The 22316-nt window shown below is 38.6% G+C and overlaps 1 protein-coding gene across 1 annotated transcript in view; it reads right to left on the minus strand.

Moving 5' to 3' along the window:
- The window catches only part of LOC137949874 (ultraviolet-B receptor UVR8-like), a 57477-nt gene that overhangs the window by 5074 nt on the left and 30087 nt on the right, over nt 1–22316 (minus strand). Inside the window, exons 5-11 of the mRNA XM_068796102.1 lie at nt 20738–20893; nt 9261–9434; nt 9068–9139; nt 8672–8743; nt 8428–8546; nt 8107–8192; nt 7975–8027 (exon numbers count right to left, since the gene is read on the minus strand). Of these exons, the coding sequence (XP_068652203.1) occupies nt 7975–8027; nt 8107–8192; nt 8428–8546; nt 8672–8743; nt 9068–9139; nt 9261–9434; nt 20738–20893 (732 nt within the window). The remainder of the gene's footprint in view (nt 1–7974; nt 8028–8106; nt 8193–8427; nt 8547–8671; nt 8744–9067; nt 9140–9260; nt 9435–20737; nt 20894–22316) is intronic.

The raw sequence follows: 22316 nt of genomic DNA on the forward strand, positions 1-22316 counted from the left end.
ATTAAATTAGTGTTTTATTTGATTTAAATTTATTTTCAGTGCGTAATTGGGGGTTATTTGTGCATTATTTTGGGATTTAGGGTTACGGTTTATAGTCTAAATTCTTGAATCGTGTATGGATTATTTTTAGGGTTTGCTGCTCGGTATTTAAGGGTCCAGTAATTAGGGTTTATGGTTAGGGGTATTTTAGGGATTAGGGTTTTTAAGCTTTACGGTGTTTAGGGTTTTTAAGCTATAAGGTTTTTTGGGTTTAGGGTTTGGAATTAGGGTGTAGGGTTTAGGGCTTTTAATGTATTAAGTCCTGGAATTAGTGTTTAGGGTTTAGAGTTTAGTAGGTGATAGGGTTTAGGGTTTGATGGTTTAGTTTTTTTTTTTTATGGTTTGTGTTTCGGGTTTAGGGTTTAGGCTAAGGGTTTATGGTATTTTAGGGATTAGAATTTTTAAGGTTTAGGGGGTTTATGGTTTTTAAGGTTTTGGGGGTTTTGTGTTTTTAAGCTCTAGGGTTTTTTAGGTTTTGGGGGGGGTTAGGGTTTAGGGCTTTTAAGGTATTAAGTTCTGGAATTAGTGTTTAGGGGTTTTTAGTCCAATTCAAATAAGGTTGAGTCGCCTACACGGGCGTCCATTAGCCAACAAAACCCGACCCCCCTCACTGACGAGGTACAATTCAAAGTGATTACGAAGTTATATGGGGCTCTACAGGGGTCTTCGGTGAATTTGGATTTGATGTGTGTGTGTTTTCATTATTTAGTGCATATGCATTAGTGAAAATAATTTAATTAATTTTGAAATGTGTGAGAATGTTGTTGAGAATTTTTGAAGTGCTATGAATTGTTTTTGCCATGTGGTGAGGAGATTCGGGTATTATACATATCCACCACATGGTGTTTTTTTATGGTTTGTGTTGGTATTTTTTTTTATGGTTTGTGTTTCCGTGATGAGTAAAGGTTGTCTGATAAAGTTTTTTCCGTGAGGACCGTATCGGATTTAGATTATACATGGCTGCAAGAAGACAACCAAGTGGTCAAACATATGATATTTGGACATTCGATGATGATAGCAAAATGCTCGATCTCTTGGTCGAGCAGGTCAATCTAGGGAACAAGTTGCCTAACGGGGTGTGGAAGCATGAGGTATACATGGACTGTGTAAATAAGTTCAATGAAGATACAGTCATGAAAAAAACTGTTGAGCAGGCGAAGAATCGAACAAGAGCATGGAAGAAAACATACCAAACAGTAACGAGCTGTATCAACACTAGTGGGTTTGGCTGGGATGCAACCACACAACGAGTTACTGCATGTAATTCTGTATGCCTTGATTACATAAAGGTCAGTAAATCTGTATGGCTCGACTACATGATGTACTATAAAATATTTTTTATGTTTTTCGCGTTAGTATAACTCTATTCCAAGACGTCTAAATGATGTTTTATTCTTGTAGGAGCATAAAGATGCTGAGAAGTACAGACGTGAAGGCTGCCCCCTGTACGACAAATTAGCTGTGGTGGTGGGAAACACAATAGCGGTAGGGTCAGGAGCTGCAACCTTTGTAGATCAGGGCGATGAGGTGATCCGTGAATCGGAACATGTCCCAATGGATGAGCTAGCGGATGTTGATATAGTTAGGGATACTCCATCACCATTATTAAGCATGGATGAGTCTCTAGGTAATCAATCTGAAAGAAGTAAACGGTCATCTTCAAGTCGTCGTAGAAAGAGAACCGAAATGCCCGATAACGACACTAGTAGCAGAATTTTTTATGCAATAGATCGAATTACTCAGACATTTCAGAATTTCATGATGAAAGACGATATTGTAAGAGGTTGCGTCAACGCCCTCAGGGAAATCCCGGACTTGCCTACAGAATTGAAGTATCACGTTCCTTCATGGTTGGATACACCAACTTCATGGTTGCCTACAAAATGTGATTGAATGTAGGATGTGATTGAATGTAGGATGTGGAATGTGGATGAATGTAGGATGTGTGAATGTGGATGAATGTAGGAAGTGATTGAATGTAGGATGTGGGAATGGGGATGAATGTAGGATGTGATTGAATGTAGGATGTGGAATGTGGATGAATGTAAGATGTGGGAATGTCGATGAATGTAGGATGTGGGAATGGGGATGAATGTAGGATGTGATTGAATGTAGGATGTGTGAATGTGATTGAATGTAGGATGTGGGAATGTGGATCAATATGGTTGTTTATAGGTGTGATTGCAAATAGGTTATGATTGAAGATTGATGTTTACTCGTGTTTATGAATTTTAGGCGATTGAATTTGTGAATTTCCATGGATACTATGACAGACGATGAAAAGGTTGCAATTATGGTTGCATTCACAACTCTGATGATCGCCATGGAAAGATACTATATGTACCATTGCAACAAACGTGTACCATGTTCTTGTGGGATGAATGGTCCATTGTATTTGCAAAAGGCACTAGACAAATCTTCAGTTAAATTTCGGAAAGTGTACAGGATGAACCAACTGGTATTTCACAAATTCCCAGATATACTTTCTAGTAAAGGGTTTTTATCAGCCACAAAGACCATCTCAGTTGAAGAACAACTTGCATATTTCCTCCTAACAGTTGGTCAAGGACAAGTGTATAGTGTCCCAGTAGAGATGTTTGATAGATCAACCTGGACGATAAGTAAGTATTTCAACAAGGTGTTGGATGCAATCCTCAAACTTCACTCTGATTATGTCAAACGGCTTTCAGAACGCACACACTCGAAGATTTTAACAAATTCAATGTTTTATCCCTACTTCAAGGTAACATCACTTCCTATAACTAAATAATTTTACATTAATATACAACATTAGTAAATATTAATTGAAAATGTATAATTAGGATTGTATTGGAGCTATTGATGGAACTCATATCAAAGCCAACATTCCACTTGATGATCAACCAAGGTTTTGGAATAGAAAAGGTTATCTCTCACAAAATGTGATGGCAGCATGTTCATTTGATATGCAATTCATTTATGTACTTGCTGGATGGGAGGGGTCAGTAGCCGATTCCCGTGTATTGAAGGATGCATTGACTCGTCGAGATAAAATCTTTGTACCTGAAGGTAAGTAAAATATTTTTATGCAGTAATTTTTTATCTATTTTATCTTCAATTATTTTATGTGGTATATAATTTTTATTATAGGAAAATATTATCTAGTCGATGCTGGTTATGCAAATCTTCCGGGATTTTTGGCTCCATATCGAGGAACCCGATATCATCTGCAAGAATTTGGAGATAATATTATTAGAAATGAAAAAGAATTATTCAACCGAAGACATTCATCTTTACGGAATATTATTGAGCGAACTTTTGGTGCTTTAAAAGCTCGATTTCAAATATTAAAAGGCACTCCTCCATTTTGGTGAAAATTGTACATGCTTGTTGCATATTGCACAATTATATACGTGCAGAAGACTATGATGATATATTTGAAGATGAAGATGAAGATTCGGGTGGCGAGCTCGGTGGAGGAGGTGATGCGGTCCAATTAGGTGCAATGGATGATACACACAGTGACGATTGCAATGATCTTGAGGATGTGGGTAGCCAAGTAACAAGCATTCGGAGGCAAAGTGCATTAGAATCCACAAGAGTCGCACAATTTCGAGATGCCATATCGACATCCATGTGGAACGATAAATGATGTTTCCTCTTACTACTTTTGAACATGCGTAATTTATATGTACTAAACTTGTAACTCGTTGATTGTAATATTAAAGGCACGAACTCGTTATTTGAATAATTTTTTTTAGGTTATTTTAAAAGTTGTATATGTATTTATTTATTATTTTATTTTATTTTATTACTATATTAAACTTCATATTTAAGTCTCTGGTAAATAAAATATAATTAAAGTATGCATTTGATTAATATATCATCATTAATTATGTCAAAATATATTATTAATTAATACAATGCAAATCTATCTTATGTTATTAATATAATATTTTTTATTCATTAATCAGAATTTTTTTATTTCACTCTATTGTATTAGTGATTTAATAGTGGTAATTAAAATATTGTTAACTCAAACATTTTGGTTTAATTAGTTCATTTATATAATTATTAAAATCAATAATTTTAAATTTCTATAAGATGAAAATGAAGATGAAGTTGTCCACACTAACACCCTATTTCAAAGATTTCAAAGATTTCGAAGATGAAGTTGTCTTGACTAACACCCATTTCGAAGATGAAGATCATGTAGATACATAAGATGAAGATGAAGATCAAATTTTCATTTTGTTGACTAACCCCCCCTATTGCTTCTTGCTATGCAACTTCAATTGATCACACCACTTCAAATCTATCGGTCCCAATTTCGTGGACTCTCAACTCCTCCTAAAGCTAAATTTTTTTCTTTGGATTATTCTCTAAGGAAAAATTCTCAAAAGAGACTATCGCATTCACCGTGGCTCCATATTCCTTGTAGCACATGTCTCCTGTGCTATTACTCTAATGAATCAATTTACCACCTTTAGTCCATTGCCAATTTTCTTGGCACATTTGGTGTTTCTTCCTCAACCAGTTCGAGATCTCAATGTTTGTGCTTGGAAACCTCACAAACCTCATTCAAGTTGGCACCGGTCTCAAGCTCCCCACCCTCGGTCAAATTATGTCCCAGGTTTGCCTTGTCATTGGTCCCTGGGTAACTTAGAATGAGCAAAATTGAAGGATTTTCCAGACGTCTTCCTCCTCTTTGTAAAGGGTCATGGGAATGCTCTCTCACAAGTGGTTGCTTGGCTCTTCCTCTCTTTCAAGATATTGGAGCTGACCTTGTTAGATGTTGCTAGTACCAGGTCTCGTACCTCTCCCACTTCAATTCCCCGTGTATTGAGGCTTGGCATCCCCAGATCTTGGTATCATCAAGCTACATTTTGATGGTCCATCTGCTAGTAATCCAGGTCCAATGGGGTTCAATGGAGCTTATCCTTGCCGAGTATGTGGCCCCCCTTCGCATTACTAACTTCACTTTTACTGAGCTCAGGGCCTTAAGCTACAGCCTTACCATTCTCAAAGATAGATATCAGGGTTCTCTTCATGTTGAGGATGATTTCAGATGTGTAATCTATGAAGTTGGGTCCAAGGCTCATCCCAAAATGACTTGCCAATTGAGGAAACCTTTTTCCCAACTAATAAACTCAAGATCTTTGTACTCACTAATCCATGTGGGACTATTTTTTAACACTCCCCCTCACATGTAGGCCCTCTTTTGTGGCTCTACAAGTGGATAATTTGGGTGGCAACCACATATGAGTGCCTGCTCTGATACCATGTGAAGTTGGGTCTAAGACTCATCCCAAAATGACTAGCCAATTGAGGAAGCCTTTTTCCCACCTAATAAACTCAAGATCTTTATACTTACTAATCCATATGGGACTATTATTTGACATTATCAATTGATGCTCCAAACGGAATGAGCCTCCTTGGTGTCATTGGTCCTGTTTTCTTGAGATTTTGAGCTTATCATTTTTTTTTGTTTGTCATTGGAGTAAAGTTTTTAGAGCAACAGACTAAAGAGAGGGTTTCCCTTCAATTTCTCATTTGTAAGAGTATTGGAGCCAGTTCATTCAGCAGATCCAATTGCCTTAGTTTCTGAAATAGTAATACCTAATTCATGTTGACTTATTTTCCATGCAGCTTCCAACATCTCACAACTAGATGAATATTCAGCAACAGTAAGTGCAAATTTGAGTGGTGAATTGTTCTTTAGGTGAATTTCCACAAGTACAACTTCAGCTTTTGCCTCAACCAGCACCTCTATCGCGACCTCTTCCTTGAGTAATCAGGGCTAAGGTCTCAATAGCTTCTGTCTTCAGCTTAGGCAATTTGGCAGGGAATGTGGTGCATGGTTGATGAAGGTTTGCTGATGAACTCAGAATTTGTGTCCGTGCTACATCAAGGTATATTTGTAAATTGGTAAGGCAAATAACCCTGACCAATTTTTCTCTTTGCCTTTCTTGGACAACAATGTCTGAGGAATATGGTTGGGTAAACTTCCATTCTTGAAAGAATCCTCTGAACCGAGCAAAGTATTCCTTGAGGTTGTCTCCTTGTTTCGAATTCTATATTGCCTGAAAAAAATCTTAAAGCTTTTGCAGGCTATCAGAACTAGAGTAGCTTAGTCACACACCTTATAAAATTTTGGCAATTTCCAAGTAAAAACACTATTAGCTACCAATTGTTTCATACTGTTAGTCAACCAATTTGTTAAGTTGGGGCCAATATTCCTTAACACAATTAATTACCAAAGTATCTTCTTTCAACCACTTCTTATAGCTGACATCTTCCTCTCTAGTGGAGGAAGAAGGCTTTGTCAGCTGATCAGAGAAGTCTCGAGGAATAAGGAATCTCTTGACTGACTTAGACCAAGAAGGATAATTGAAGACACCTTTCTTGAACTGTGGTTATCTTAAAAAAAACCATGCTTTCCATACTTGTGGAAGGAAGAATTTTTTGACAAGGTTGGTATTGACATTGGAGGACTTGAATAACAACAGTAATTGTATGTTAAGGATTGATTTATTTGTGCACAATCACAGCAAGGAAAGACAAGTTTGCAGATTTCCAAGGAGAAGCTCACTTTTTTAGCAATAAGAGAACTCTTACATGACTCTTGCAAAAAAATGGCTCCCTTTTGCACGTCTAGTAGAGGACCTAGGCTTAAATTTTTATTTTTTTGAGATGGCTGTAATCTCAAAGGTGGGTAGGAAACCGTGTATTATAACAATGTGAATAATGTAAGTTCAAAAAATTGCTAACTCAACAATTAGAGTTTCTATCCGAAGTGTTTTTTTCAAAAAACATGCCTCCATACCCTAAATTAGGGTTTCAACACCAAAAACTGATATAATAATCAAGAAACTCAACTTCAAGACTTAGGATTAAAAGGGAGTGGTCAAAATTGATGAAACAAAATTATGCATGGGTTTAGGCGGCAGGTTTCAAGGATTTAGAGAGAATGACAAAATTGGAGAGCCATGCATTGTTTGACGTCCATGGCTGAACTGACCATGCATGGGAGAAGAAAAACACACAAATTGGCATGCAAAAAACTACTTCTTTCAGTCAAAAGATTCTGAAACTTATCGTACTAGAGGTAGCCACCAACCTACTTGATTTCATGCAGCAACCAGAATTCTGGTTCTTCGCTTGGTTGAAGCAGTCATGCAAGGTTTCCCCATGCAGCCAAAACATAATTAAGACAGTAAAAATCTAGACCCTAGAATCCCTACTCTGATACCATGTTAAAATTCTAGGACCTTATTCACAAGGGTTTCGGTTTAAGAAGAAAGAGAGAGAGAGAGAGAGAAGAAGATGGAAGAAGAACTGTTTCTACTAGAGAGAAAGAGAGGTGGATGATTGAGATGAGAACACAGAAAGGAAGATACCCTTGGCATGAATTAGGGCACGCTCCTCTTCTTATTATTTAAAATGATTGCGATATTACAAAATGATAATTATCCCCTTTGGCCAATTATAAAATAATAAGAAGTGAAACTAAAGAGAAGCTATGAAAAAACTTATAACAACAACATTGTCTTTAAGAAAATCTGTATTTGGACAAAAGGAAGAAAAGCGAGACCTGCTTTCTCAAGCATGTGAAGGTTGACAAATCCTTACCCTTCTCTTATGGAAGGGTTAACTTGACAACACTAGGACATAATAAAATATCCTAAACGAAGTAACTGGGAATTCCTAAAAAATATTCTATATTATTCCACAGCATCTGCTGCTCACATCTGTAATCTATAAAAATTTCATTATCCATGCTATATTCCCAATTGCTTGAGATGAACAGGGAATGAAAGGGGGGACATCCCCATAAAAATTTTGGGAGTAATCCAGTCAAGACATAGAATTACCAACTTGAATAAATACTTGACTGTTCATGAAAGATAGTTACTAAATGCCTATAATTAGTGATGTTAGAAAATTTAGACTTACAGTTTCATCAGGAACAATCGCATATCTTTCTGATGGTGAGATGCAGACTTTGCCTGTTAACATGAATGTTAAGAAACGATTATTATATGCTCAGCAACTTAGTAGAAGTCAAGAGAACGGGAGAATGTAAACCTGATAAAGGCTCCATTTTTGAAGATTTTATTTGCTGGAAGCCAGATCCATCCACGCTAAGGGCTTCGATAATCTTGGGTGTATTTCTGACAAATCCGAACCACAAAACTGATTCAAGTGTGAATTTATTTCATTGCATAAACAAATAACAGTTTTTCTGCCCCCTATTTAACAACTTTAACACAAGATGATTACATAAGTGAAGAGAACATTCTTGTCTTCTAATGTAATATCACTTGAAGTGATTAGTAAAAGTGGGGGTCGAGTGACTACTAAATGACTACTAAGGAGAGACTGATTCACCTATAGGTGAAAATTTACCTGTCAATAGATTCTCCATGTCCCAGCTGTCCACTTGTACCCCTACCCCAAGAGAAAAGGTCCTGCCTTTCTGTCAGAGCAAGAGTATGCCTCCATCCACAAACAATTTGAACTACTTTCTGCAAGCAAATCCAAGAAAGTCTTAAGATAGGAATTAGTAGCCCTTCCAACGGATAACCATGTTAAATCTTTCAAAGCTAAACAGTATGTTCACGACTTTGTTGAGTTTGATAACAAAAAATACCTGCTCAGCTGGGAATTTGACTTCCATAGGTGAGCAATGATCTATATTATCCCCAACACCAACCTGCCCAAACTGTTCACCAGAAATTACATTATATTTTCCAAACTATAATATTTTAGTGGACATGCTTCAAAGTAAAACAGAATATCCTAAAGAACAAATAATTGAGCAAAATGGAGTTACATGAGAAGCAGTCCTCAACTTCACAGAGGTGTTAAACAATGAAGAAACAACATCAGTGATGATGTAGGTGCCATAGATGATAATGTTGTGACAAATGTACAAGAAAAGTAGGGATGCAAAGAATAAGAAGAAGAAAAGAATTGAGATTAATCGACCAATTAAAACTTTGTCTTCTTGTACGTAATTATAGAATGGAGATACAGAAACAGGTACCTTGTTCCATCCCCAGCCATAGAGTTTTCCTTCATATGTTACAGCCATAGAGTGTCTCCAACCACCAGAAATCTGTGAAATTTTGAAGAAAGCAAGAAGTTGTAAAGTGTGTGGTACAACATCAAAGTTATTTGCTTGTGACCATTCATATAATTATTGATAGATGAGAATAAACAAAGAGAAAATTTATTACCTGTGATATGGGATAATTTCTTAAGGCTTCTAGTTGAAGGGGAACTAAGAGATCCTCAAAGTGTCCATGCCCTAGTTGACCATACTTATTCCAGCCAAAGGTGTACAAACTCCCAGTAGAAGAGATACATACTGTATGCCGCCATCCACAAGCAACCAGTACCATTTTTTGCCCCTGTCAACATCCGACTTTAATGATTAGGAAGGAAAATGAAAAAGGCAAAAAGAGAAAAAAATATACACAAACATTTTGTAGAGAGACAATAGTCAAACAGGGCAAATCATGATTTCTTTCATCACAACCAGAAAGGACACAAAGTGTCAACTCTCTTATAGCAAGGAACCACAAAATGCAACTAGTTCAGTGACCACTTCCCACAACATAGGAGTCATACAGATGACTCAGTGAAATCCATACGACAAACCCACAAAATTGTGTTGTGTCACTGAAAAAAAAAAAAAAGATTTTCAAGGTCACAGAAAGTAGATGGTTCATGCACAAATAGGAAGAATTTCTAAGTACAAAAACATTCAATGGTGACTTCAGACATTATCCTCTTCAGTACCATAACCTCCAGTGCTTGACTCACTGCCAAGTCACTTACAAGCAATTAATTTAATATACGTGTTTTACATAGAACAAACTATTGTGTCATACATTAATTGGGTTTCTCTGTGTTTAGATATGTATTAAGGATAGTTTAGTCATTTTACTAACCTATACCTCTCTTAGGTCTGGAACATTTTGTAAGTAAAGTTGAGTCGAGTCAATATTTTAGAAAGATATACAATGAGTATAGGGAGTTAAGTGATGTTTAATGAAGGGGGGGCATAATGTATTAAATTATGTATCTAGGGGCATATTGGTCATTTCATTCGGTACATGTGACCACTCCTAGATTAGATGTTTTTATGAGTCTATTACATCCAGTTTGGTACCCTTTTACTTAAATCAAAGTTGTAATTATCAAGTTATGAGGTATGTATGAGTGAGGGGCATTTTAGACTATTCATCTAGTATTGTTCAAGTGAGGTAATTAAAGAGAACAGGGAGGTCGATTCCCCCCCCCCCCCCCCCCCCCCCTTCAATATGAAGGCTGCACTCATGCAGCTCTCTTGTCCATATTCCCTCTCTTTTTCTTTCTTCCCTTTCTCCTTTTCTCTATAATTCTTCATTGTATTAGAGCTTTTCGATCCACATGAGAGAGGTTTCAGGTTGTTGTTTTCTCTCTCTCAAGGTGGCGGTCTCTCACCAAGTTCATCTTCCACATCATCTATGCTGGTTGATACAATGCCTTGAGTCTGCATCACCTCCAGGAAGGCTGACACCAGCCTATTTTTTGGCTAATTTCGGTAGTTTATGGCTTAATATACACACAATCCAAGCTGCTTGTTGTGGCGCATATTTGAATCTCTTGTCAAACCCAAATTTTGTAAAGTGGGGCCCACATAGTCTACCTAGGTACCTAAGTGTGGTGAAGCTATTGGTTGAATGTTATTTGTGATTATGGCTGATTCTGCTGAAATAATCACTTCCCCCAAGGGAATTTGGAGGTTTCAAAGGGAAAATACTATGCTGATTACTACATAGAGGCTGAATGGACAGAACTATCTTAGTTGGTCCAAGTTAGTTCATATCCACCTTAAGGCCAAACAGAAGTCAGAATTTATTAGAGGCGATTCACTAATTCTTCTTATAGATGGTTGCGAAGCAGAGGATAGCTAGTTACTCAATAGTATGAATTCAAAATTGAGAAATCAGATTAAGAACTATGAGACAGCCAAAGATATGTGGACGTCCTTGGAAGTGTTATATGCACAAGAAAGCAATTTGTGTTGAGTGTATGAGTTAAATGCAAAACTTTTCAGCCATAAGCAAGGTGAAAGAACAATTTACTGATTACTATAGCATCTTGCAGTAAATTGGTATGTTTCAGCCTTTCACAGAAGACAAGAAGGAACTTTGGAAGCAACAAGGGCATATACATGTTGCTAAATTTTTAGATGGATTGGGACCAGACTTTGTCTAGTCAGGGCTAAGTTAATTGCCTCAGATGACAATCCATCACTTTCTATAGCCTTTAACATAGTCATGAGTTCAATGGCAACAATTACATCCAAGGGAAGTAAAGAAGTTAGAGGTGTTAATGCAGCTACACTTAATACTCTTGGTCAATCAGAATCTGTTAGAGGTCGTGGTGAAAGTGTTAGAGGGAGAAGTATGGATGACTCAAGTAGAGGACAAGGTCGGAGTGATGGTAAAAAGTGACAAAAAGTGTTTTCACATTAGACACATACCAATATGAGCTAGAGTAAGTTTGGTAAGCCCACATGGGAAAATTCCTTGGTTCATGACAGCATTGAGTCTTCTGCTAGATCTGTGGTAGGTATTCTACCAGGTGCTCTTGATGAATTGCAGCAGCTTGTCCAACACATTGCTCAATTGACCTCAGCTTCCTCCTCTTCAACATCTATAGTTCAGCCTACACCTTCTGCAATTATCCTTGCTAGGTCAAGTACGTCGGCCTTTCATGTCCTTCCAATGTCTTTCTGGGTTATTGACTCAAGAGCCTCCACTCATATGTCACGCATGGCATCATTGTTTACTGATTTAAGGGAGTCTCCATTGTTAAACATGTTACACTAATGGATGGGTTTGTCTTCTATTCAGGGGCAATATTGCACCTACCCCTTTCATGTCACTTAAATCTATGTTGTTTGTTCCTAAATATTCACTTAATTTGTTGTCGCTTAGTCAACTTAAAAAGTTTATGAATTGTTTAGTGACATTTTATGCCTCATTGTGTGGTTCAGGATCTCATGACAAAGAGCATGATTGGTTCTGCATGTGAGAGAGCACTATATCACCCAGAAAAGGCTCTCCACTATTGTCTTCACCTGCTTTTCATGCTGCAACTTCACTCTTCCAATGGCATTTACGATTAGGCCATCCTTCTCCAACAAAGTTGATCCAACTATATCCAACTTTCCTTCAATTTTGTCGTTTAATTTTGAATCGTGTCAACTGGGCAAGCATCATCACACCACATTTCCTTTGAATCAAATGAAAAGTAGTAATTTGTCCTTTCTACCATGCTACAGAAGAAACTGTTAGCCACCTGCTTCTCTTGTACCCTTTCTCTTGGGAGATATGGACGTTGATTATAAGCCGAATTAGACTCCATCTCTGCTTCCTTGAGGACTTGCCCACCGCCTGTCGAATGCTTGCAAAGACCCATGTCCCCTATCTTGGAAATTGATGATTTCAGCTTGCTCGGCTTTCATCCCCTAGGGTCTTTGGCTAGAGCGCAATCAAAGGAGATTCAATGCCAAGTTCAGCTCTCAAGATAAGAGTCATTGAAACTATCTCAAGAAATATTGCAACATGGCTCCATTCTCGAACCCCCTTCTCGGTATCTTCCATAAAAAACAATTGGAGATTTCTTCCCAATTCCACACTTCTTCGAAGCCCCCAATTATTTTTGAGTGGACCCCGCCGCCTGTTGGTGTCCTTAAGCTGAATTTTGACGGATCATCTTTCGACAACTCTGACTTAAGCTGAATTTTGACGGATCATCTTTCGACAACTCTGACTTAAGCTGAATTTTGACGGATCCTCTTTCGGCAACTCTGACTTAACTTTTTGGGTTTTCAAAATCTTTGGGCTGACTATACTGATATAGTTTATGAGAACATCCCAGTTTCTGCTCTCTGCTGTTCAAGTTGTACATGAAACCAGCAAGAGAGATCAATTCTTGATGAAGCTCCATCCCGAGTTTGAGATTGCCGTTCACATATGATGAATCGTCATCCTAAGCCGTCTTTGGATGCCTGTTTGAGTGAACTTCTTAGGGAGGAGCAGCACATTGCTGCTCAGGCTAGCATGGAACATCGGGTCCAGGCTGATACCACTGCTATTGTGGCCTATGCAGCACAAGGGAAAAATAAGGGTCGGGACATGAGTTCTGTCCAGTGCTTTCACTACAAAGATTATGGTCACTTTGCTCGGGAATGACCCAAGAAGTCCTGTAACTACTGCAAGAAGCCGGCTCATCTCATCGCAGCTTGTCCTACTCGCCTTGAAAAGAAGAAGAATACTGCTTATCATGCCTCCACTGGTACTTCTAGTTCTACAGCATTGTCGACTACCGTCTCAGTTACTACAATTCTTGTTCCTACAACACCTGCAAATCTGAACACACTCACCCCTGAAATGGTACAACAGATGATCATCTCTGCTTTTTCTACTTTTGGTCTCTCAGGTAAGCATAAAGTCTCTGCTCAGCCATGGTATTTTGATTTCGGTGCTTCTAACCATATGACCAACAATGTCGTGTCTCTTTCTAATGTCCGAAAGTATATAGGAAACCTGAATATCAACATTGTTGGTGGCAGCTCTTTGCCTATCAGTGTTGTTGGTGATCTCTCTCCCACCTTAGCTAATGTCTTTGTGTCCCTGACCTCTCTAAAAATCTTCTTTCTGTTGATCAACTGGTTAATAAAAATTGTAATGTTCAGTTCTCTCACTTTGGTTGTGTTGTGTAGGATCAAGCTTCAAGGAAGATGATCGCAAAGGAGCCTAAAGTGGGACGACTATTTCCACTTAAAGTCTTTCTCTCCAGCATTATTCTGCGTACTCGTGTACTTTCCTTTGTATGTAATGTTATTGGCGCTGGCACTAAGATGTGGCATAAACATCTAGGTCACCCAAACTCTAATGTTCTTCGTACAATGTTCAATTCTAGTTTATTAGGCAATACAATATGCTTTTCTCTTGATCTGTCTTTTGATTGTTCATCATGCAAACTTGGCGAAAGTAAGGTTTACCTTTTCCTCATCATACCTCGCATGTCTCCCACTGTTTTGATCTTATTCATAGTGATGTTTGGAGAATTGCTCATGTTGTCTCGCATGAGCATTATAAGTTCTTCGTTACCTTTATTGATGACTTCGGTCGTTTTACTTGGGTCTACTTCTTACTGGCTAAGTCTAAAGTTTTCGTAGTATTTAAGCATTTTCTTGCGCTTCTTGAGACTCAATTCTCTGCTCACATTAAGGTATTGCGCTATGATTATGAACGCAAGTACATGTCTACTGAGTTCCAAGATTTTCTTCAAAGCAAAGGCATAATCTCTTAGCGTTCTTGTCCCTCGACACCACAACAAAATGGAGTTGCTGCGAGAAAAAATCGTCATTTTCTTGATACGGTCCGAACTCTTTTACTTCAATCATTTGTTCCTCCCTGTTTTTGGTGTGAAGCGTTTTCTACCTCAGTTCATTTAATCAAACGCCTACCCTCTCCTACCTTGCATCATGTTTCTCCATTCTTTAAGTTATTTGGTTATTCTCCATCATATACTGATCTTCGGACATTCGGTTTTGTTTGTTTTGTGCATCTACCTGATCATGAACGACACAAACTTACAGCCCAATCAGTTACGTATGATTTTCTTGGTTATGCTATTTCTCAAAAAGGTTATGTTTGCTATGATTCGCATGCTCGTCGTATTCATGTTTCTCGGAATGTGGTTTTCTTTGAAAATCAATATTTCTTTCCATCTCATGTTGCGCCACCATTTGCATCCTTGCTTAGTCTGCCTAGCTTTGATGAGTCTTGTCCCACTTCATATGTGCCCCCTCCTGATCCTGACCTGGCGCCTGCTCCTAATCATCCCTCTACTCCTGCCTCCACCACTCTTTGTCGGTCTACTCGCCCTTCTCGCCCCCCTAATAGGTATGGTTTCTCCTCCCCTGTATCTCTTGCGACTACTTTGTCATCTATTTCCATTCCCTCTTGCTACAAACAGGCAATGGCACATCGAGTGTTAGCAAAAGTCAATGCAAACAAAACTACAAGCTCTAGAGGAGAATCACACTTGGGACATTGTTACTTGCTCTCCTGCTATTCGACCTCTTGGGAGTAAATGGGTTTTCTCTGTCAAGTTGCATTCGAATGGATCTTTGGATCGGTACAAAACATGTCTTGTAGCCCTGGGGAACAAGCAGGAATATGGGATTGATTATGAGGATACATTTGCTCCAGTCGCCAAGATGACCACGATTCGCACCATATTAGCCATTGTAGCCTCACAGTCCTGGCCACAACATCAGATAGATGTGAAGAATGCCTTTCTCCATGGTGATCGACAAGAGGATATCTTTTTTTTTATGAAGGATCGACAAGAGGATATCTACATGAAGCTTCCCTCTGGTATGGCTACTTCTCCTAATGATGTCTGCAAGCTACGCCGTCCTCTGTATGGGCTTAAGCAAGCTCCCTGAGCTTGGTTTGAGAAGTTTTGCGGTACACTTAATTCTCCACAAGTTTACATAGAGTCGGTATGATTCCTCTCTTCTATCACAAGTCTGCCGCTCATTCTCTTGGTTTATGTGGATGACATCGTCATTACTAGCACCGACTCTGGCCTGATTACTAAGCTTCAGTAGGTGTTGCATGCAATTTTTTATATGAACGACCTTGGCCAGCTCACGTACTTCTTAGGGTTGGAAGTACATCATTGACCCAACGGTATTTTCTTAAACCAATATAAGTATATTCAAGATATTATTACTCTAACTGGTTTGGAGGACACTTATTCGGTCACCACTCCTATGGAGGTCAATGTCAAATATAGGAAAGATGAAGGGGCTCTTCTTGATGATCCTACTATCTATCGACACTTGGTTGGGAGTCTCATATACTTGACCACTACTCGTCCCAACATCTCCTATGTTGTTCATCAGGTCAGTTTATGTCTTCTCCTCGGCATCTTCATCTTGTGGCAGTTCGGCGCATCATCCACTATTTGCGAGGTTCTCCTACTCGTGGATTATTCTTTCCTATAGGCTCCACGCTTCACCTGATTGCCTACAGTAATTCTCCCCGATTTCCGTCGCTCTACTACAGGTTGAATGTATGTTTTTAGGGAATGCATTGATTTCTTGGAAATGTAAGAAACAAGACCGGGTGTCCAAGTCCTCTACTGAGGCCAAGTATCGTGCCATGTCTACTGTGTGTTCTGAAGTTATATGGCTTCGCGATCTTCTTACTGAGCTCCAGTTTCTTCAGACTACCCCTACACCTCTCCATGCGAATAATACGAGTGCTATTCAGATTGCTGCCAACCCTGTTTTCCATGAGCGCACCAAGCACATTGAGGTTGATTGTCACTCTATCCGCGACACTTTGGAGCGTCGGGTAATATCTCTTCCGTACATCTCTTTGGACTTTCAAGTGGCTGATGTCTGCACCAAAGCATTGTCTCAACCCCGACATAATTTTCTGGTTGACAAATTGTTGCCGGTTGACTTCCCAGCATCAATTTGAGGGGGAATGTTACCATATGTTGCAATGTATATAAGATAGGTTTTATGTAATATTTGTTGTATAATTTATGTCATGTACATAGGCTAATTAGAAAGGGATTAATTGGGCTGGGTTGCATTTTATTTAGCCCATGGGCTGTAATGTAACTAACCTAACCCTAAGTTTAAATAGAAAAGAAGAGGAGAGGAGCAACACTCCCTTTTTTCAGCCTCCTTGGTGTCTTCTTCTTCGCAGTGACACCAGAGCTTGAAGCTCTTCTTCCTGGCTGTTCCATCAACCTCCTCTGGTGGTGGTTCTATCCACCAAACTCAGAGCTTGAAGCTCTTGCTCTAGGCTGTGTCGCCAGCCTCCTTTGTGGTGGTTCTGTCCACGAAAACTCAGAGCTGGGAGCTCTCATCTTGGCTGTTCTGTCAGCCTTCATTGGTGGACGTTGGGTGTTCTCTTCAGGCATCACTCTTCAGGAAATCTTTATCACATAGATGTAGTAATAAGTTCCTCCATCACAGTGCCCCAACCCGGGCACTAACTCTCAAAGGTAGAAATGAGAGATAAGTAGATAATGCCTATCATTCACAAGACGGCGATAAAAGACCCACGAATACGTATAAAAAGTCTCAATGGACTTAAATATATATATAAAGGTAAACCAACCAAAGTAGCACACAAGAGGTTGGCCCAAAGGGGTATGTGAGAGTGAAATAAAGGATGGTAGGAGAAAAGCTAGCAAATAACCAATGGGTAATGGGTAAAGAGGAAGATAAGATGCTGAGGCCACCATGTGCTTTATTTTCCTAAGAAATTCAAATTCCGCATCAGACGAACCAATGCCGACAACAATCAGCAAATAATGAACCCAAGGCAAGCAACCGAGGAGTTATTCGTCAGAAAGAATGTCTCAATTAAAGAGACACAATAGCAGTAGTGGAAATGAGTCAATGCCCAAATAACATGTACCAAATTTGCAATAGTATAGTAGTAGATAACTGGTAAATAATGAAAATCCTTAAGAGTAATAAGGATACATGAAATAGTCCACAACGAGTCCATCAGTAAATAAGGAAGTTGCACCAAATCCGAGTAATAATCCAAGATAATAATCTAGTCGGAGAAAAAGAACCGAGTTATGCCCACATAGTTAACCAATATAGTCAAGTCACAGTAGAAATATGTATAGAACAATTCCCGTATAAACGAGGCAGAAAAGAAGTAGGCTGAGTCAGGTTGACCCGGACCTGAGTTAACTCGGCAAAACAAAAGCAAGGGTTAACTCACCCCGGTCCCGGTTGGGCTGAATCGGCATTGGATCAAATTTTTCCTAACTTAGGAAAATATAATTCAGCTACAATGATCTTTTTCCCGACACCGAAGTTGTAATGGACTTGATGGAAACAGCCTTCGTCCAGAAACGGCAACTCAGTGGTGTCAGTGATTGCTGAGCACAACAGAGAACCGAGTCGTCTTCCATAAACGACAATAAGATGGTGGAGAGATATTTGCGCCCAGCTCAGTATGGAAGGGCCAGCGAAGAACAACTTCTGAAAAACAGCAACGCAAAACCTTCCGAACAGAGATGACAACCAACCCAGCAAACCAAAGAACAAAAACGGAAAGATACTCCCGAAGGCTCGACGAATTTAATAAAACGGAAACAGAGTCTTCTTCTTCCTCACGGCGCTGAACATAGCGGAATTAGAACAAGCTCAGTAAATCAGTTGGCCAAAACTCGGAATCGACAGGAACGCAGTAGCAAAACACCATGAAAATCCATTCGATCCATTTCTAGCAAAGATACGAGCCAAATAAGGAAAAAACGCCAGCGAAGGATCAGTTGTTCCAGCCACAACCTGTTGTCGTCGTGATACGATGATAACGAAAAATTTTCCAGTTTGACGAAGATACGAGATTAATGGGCCAACTCGGGAATGCTGGTTCTAAAAATAAACTTGATGCCATTCCATATTGGAATTGGAACTTTATGTAATTAATAGCCGTAATACTTCCGAAGATAGTCAACAGAAAGAATCAAGTAACAAAGGTGATTGCATACCAAAGATTACCAAGATTAAATAGCAGAGTCATCTTCTCCGTTAACAGCAACGGGAGTCTTCTCAGAAATAGAATAGCTACAATAGATTTCTCGGAAGAGGAGAAGCACCTTTCTCCTCCAACACCATCACTGAATTGTTATTCTCCAGAAATAGTAGCATGTAGAATACAGGAATGAAGAATAATATAGGGAAGAAGATGATTCTCAGAATAAAACTCCGTCAATATATAATATGCAATATTAAAAGTTCAGTATATAGGTGAAAACGTAAAGCAAACAACGGGTATAGGGACTGAAAAGAGAAAAAAAAATATAGATACAAACCTAAACTGCTAGAGATAATCGATAAAAAAAGGATCACATTATCACTGTGGGCTGACCAAGTCAACTCACAAAACTTGCTCTAATACCATGTTGAATTTATGGAAAGGAGAAAAACTTCATTGACTTGATGTAATCAAGTACATGAACCCTTATTTATAATAGAGGAAATTAGTAGAGTCCAATTACAATTAAACTACCCTTGTCCCAATTACACCCAAACTCTAACACTTAAAGATAAGTCCTAACATAATTAAATAACTCAACATAAATAGAAGACTAACATAACTAAAACACCTTTAAATTGAAACTCTTCTGTGAGACCTCCTTCCATAATAATTGTGGCTTTGTAAGACTTCTTATTGTGAGAGTCATGTAAGACTCTTCCATATTTGCTCTTTCATAGCCTGCTTAATGGGCTCCGCGTTTTCCGCGATCATTACTCCGAGCCCATCCTCATTGTGGGAGACTCTAAGGTGGTGATTGGTTGGTGTGAGAATTCCTCTACGCCTCTGTGGCACCATTGGGATGCCACTTTTGAAATTATGAAAATTGTCAATATATTTTACTGTTTTTTATCTCTCATTCCAAGATCAGCAAATTCTATGGTTGATGTTTTAGCCAAGCAAGGAGCCTCCTTGCAATCTCTTGTTGTCAAGAGTTAGATCATTCTTTTTGGTCTCTTAATAAAATCACATTTCATAAAAAAATTAAGTTGATTGGCAAATCAGATGGGGATGAGATGTTTGAAGATCCTAACCGTTTCAGTAGGTTAGTGGGAAAATTGATTAACCCCACGAAGACCAGACTAAATATTTCATTCATCAATCCGTACATGCACAATCCTCAAATTTCCTACTGCTTGGCATTGGAAAATTTTAAGGTATTTAATCATGTAGCTAGGGCAAGGATTTTGTATAAATCACATGAACCTATTCGTATAGAAGGTTTTGATTATGTGAATTCAGCAAGATCTCAAGATGATGAGAAGCCTACATCAGGGCATTGTACCATGGTAGGAGGTAATTTAGTTATGTGGAGGGTAATAGCAAAATCCAGTATAGAGGTAGAGTACCAAGTCATGGCACAAATTGTGTGTTAAATGCTATAGTTAACATCCTTCAAGAAATGCACTGGCCAGTTGAAGAACCTGCACATTTTTTGTGACAACCAGGCTACTATACATTGCTACTACCCTGTATTTCTTGTGCACAAAGCACATTGAGTGTTGAATGTCATTTCATAAGGGATACAAGTGAAAGGATGAATTATTTCTATAGAGTAAGTTCAAATCATGAATCAGCCTGTTGACATCTTCACCAAGGCATTGGATTTAGAACCATTCAAGGAAAGCATATTCCAAACAAGGCACTCCAGATTACCCAACTTGAGGGAGAGTGTTGGAATACTATTGCTAGGACATGAGACAAGTAGACTAACTATTTTCTGTGCTTCCTGTAATTTATTATTTAGTGACTTATGCCCTCACTATAAGTGAAGGGTATTTAGACATTTTGTAATGCTTTCTTATGAATAGACAATGAGGGAACGAGAATCATAATTCTCTTTCTATTCCCTTTCTGATTTCTCTCATTACCTTCAGTCTGTCTCTCTGTCTTCTTTGTCTCTTCCTACTTCTCTCAATATCATTTTTTCTGTCCAGTCTATAAAGTCTCGTCTCATAAATAACCTACCATGAGACTCTAAAACTGTAACAAATACGTTAGAAAATATGAACTAAATATCGTATGTTTTCAAGTCCTAGGCAATTCACATCGCTTACATCAACAGCAGAAACTTTCTCTGGAACCAGGCGATCAGTTCTGTCACCTAATCCTAAATTCCCATACCGGCCCCACCCCCATCCATAGAGGTCACCATCTTCAGTAACTGCTTCCGTGTGTTCAGCACCTGCTGCAATCATTTTGATTGGTATTCCCTGCAATCGACAAAAAATTAGATAAAAATCCAAAAATTGAGAGAAAGTTGGAAACTTTGTTTATAACTGCCGCTGTCAGCACAAATCCAAATGATGTTCCTGTAAAATAAATATGAGAACTATATGACGACTGGCATGTTGCATTAGATATGTTAAATACACACATGGGGGTATTTCAGTCATTTTCTGTAGTTTTAAATTCTTCATATGGGTTGGAGTAGGTTGTGTTTCAATTTTGTAAAGAAGGGCAATTCTGTCTCTTTGTCCTAAATCTCACTTAAGTGGTTTAATAAAAGGGAGAGGGGCTCGAATTCTGAGCCCTAACGTGTGCAGCTAATTCTGCTGCTTCCTCTCTCTCTTTCTCCTCTTCTTTCCTTTACTTTTCCTTCTTCTTTAATATCAATCTCACAACTTTACAAGTATCATAGCAATAGAATTCGATCTTGGGAGGTCCTTCAACCAGTTTCTTGTTCCCTCTACAAGCTTTCGATTCTTGAGATTCTTGAGATTCTTGAAGAAGGTTTCTTCAAGCAATTCTTCTCTTAGTTGGGTAAAAGTCAGATATTTTCCCTTCTTTTTCTGCCATAACCATTTGGTTGATAGTTCATATTGCTAATTATGCAGTTTAGTACGATTTTACTGCCTCTAGAGGGCTCCCAGTTGATGTTTTGCTAAACCCAAACCTGTCCCTACCTGTTGGTGGTATTGTTTGGTTGTAGTTCTTATCTTTGTGCCCTAATTGAATGTGGGGCCCAATAGGCATTCATAGGTTACACTTTATACCTTTAAGAAAATCATTTTGTCGACATTCATGTTATACTTTGAGGTTGCTAGAGGATTACATGGCTGAGTCAAGCAAAAATATTACTCCAATTAAGCCCTCTAATAGTTCAGATAGTAGGGATTCTCACCCTATTTAGATTATCTCTATGAAATTGAACAGGCAAAACTATGTAAATTGGTCCACATCGGTCCTTATGTTCCTAAAGGCAAAGAGATAGGCCAAGTACATTAGGATTACCTTCCCAATCCCAAAACTAAAGTTTGGGAGGTAGAAGATAATCAAGTGATGACCTAGTTAGGCAATAGTATGGAAACCAGGTTCAATGATCAATTTTTCAGTTGTGAATATGGAATACACTTGCCTTTATCTTATCTCAAGAGAGCAATCTGTCCAGGATATATGAGTTGTATGTGAGGTATTCTAACATGCAAGAGATGATAGATCGGTTATTGATTTTACTGAGATATGAGATTGTTTGCAAGAGATCAGTACTTGCCATCCTTTAACTAAAAATGTGGATACAATTCATAAGGAGAAAAGTCAGATTCAGGTGACAAAGTTTTGGGATGGTCTTGGACCTGAGTATGATGCTATTCAGGCACAATTATTGACCAATGATTATGTGACAACTATTGAAGA

The sequence above is a fragment of the Aristolochia californica genome, unplaced genomic scaffold (genome assembly GCF_029961685.1).
Source record: "Aristolochia californica isolate CCGP_79_NKW_82.1479 unplaced genomic scaffold, dmAriCali1.0.hap1 SCAF_14, whole genome shotgun sequence".
Lineage (NCBI taxonomy): Eukaryota > Viridiplantae > Streptophyta > Magnoliopsida > Piperales > Aristolochiaceae > Aristolochia > Aristolochia californica.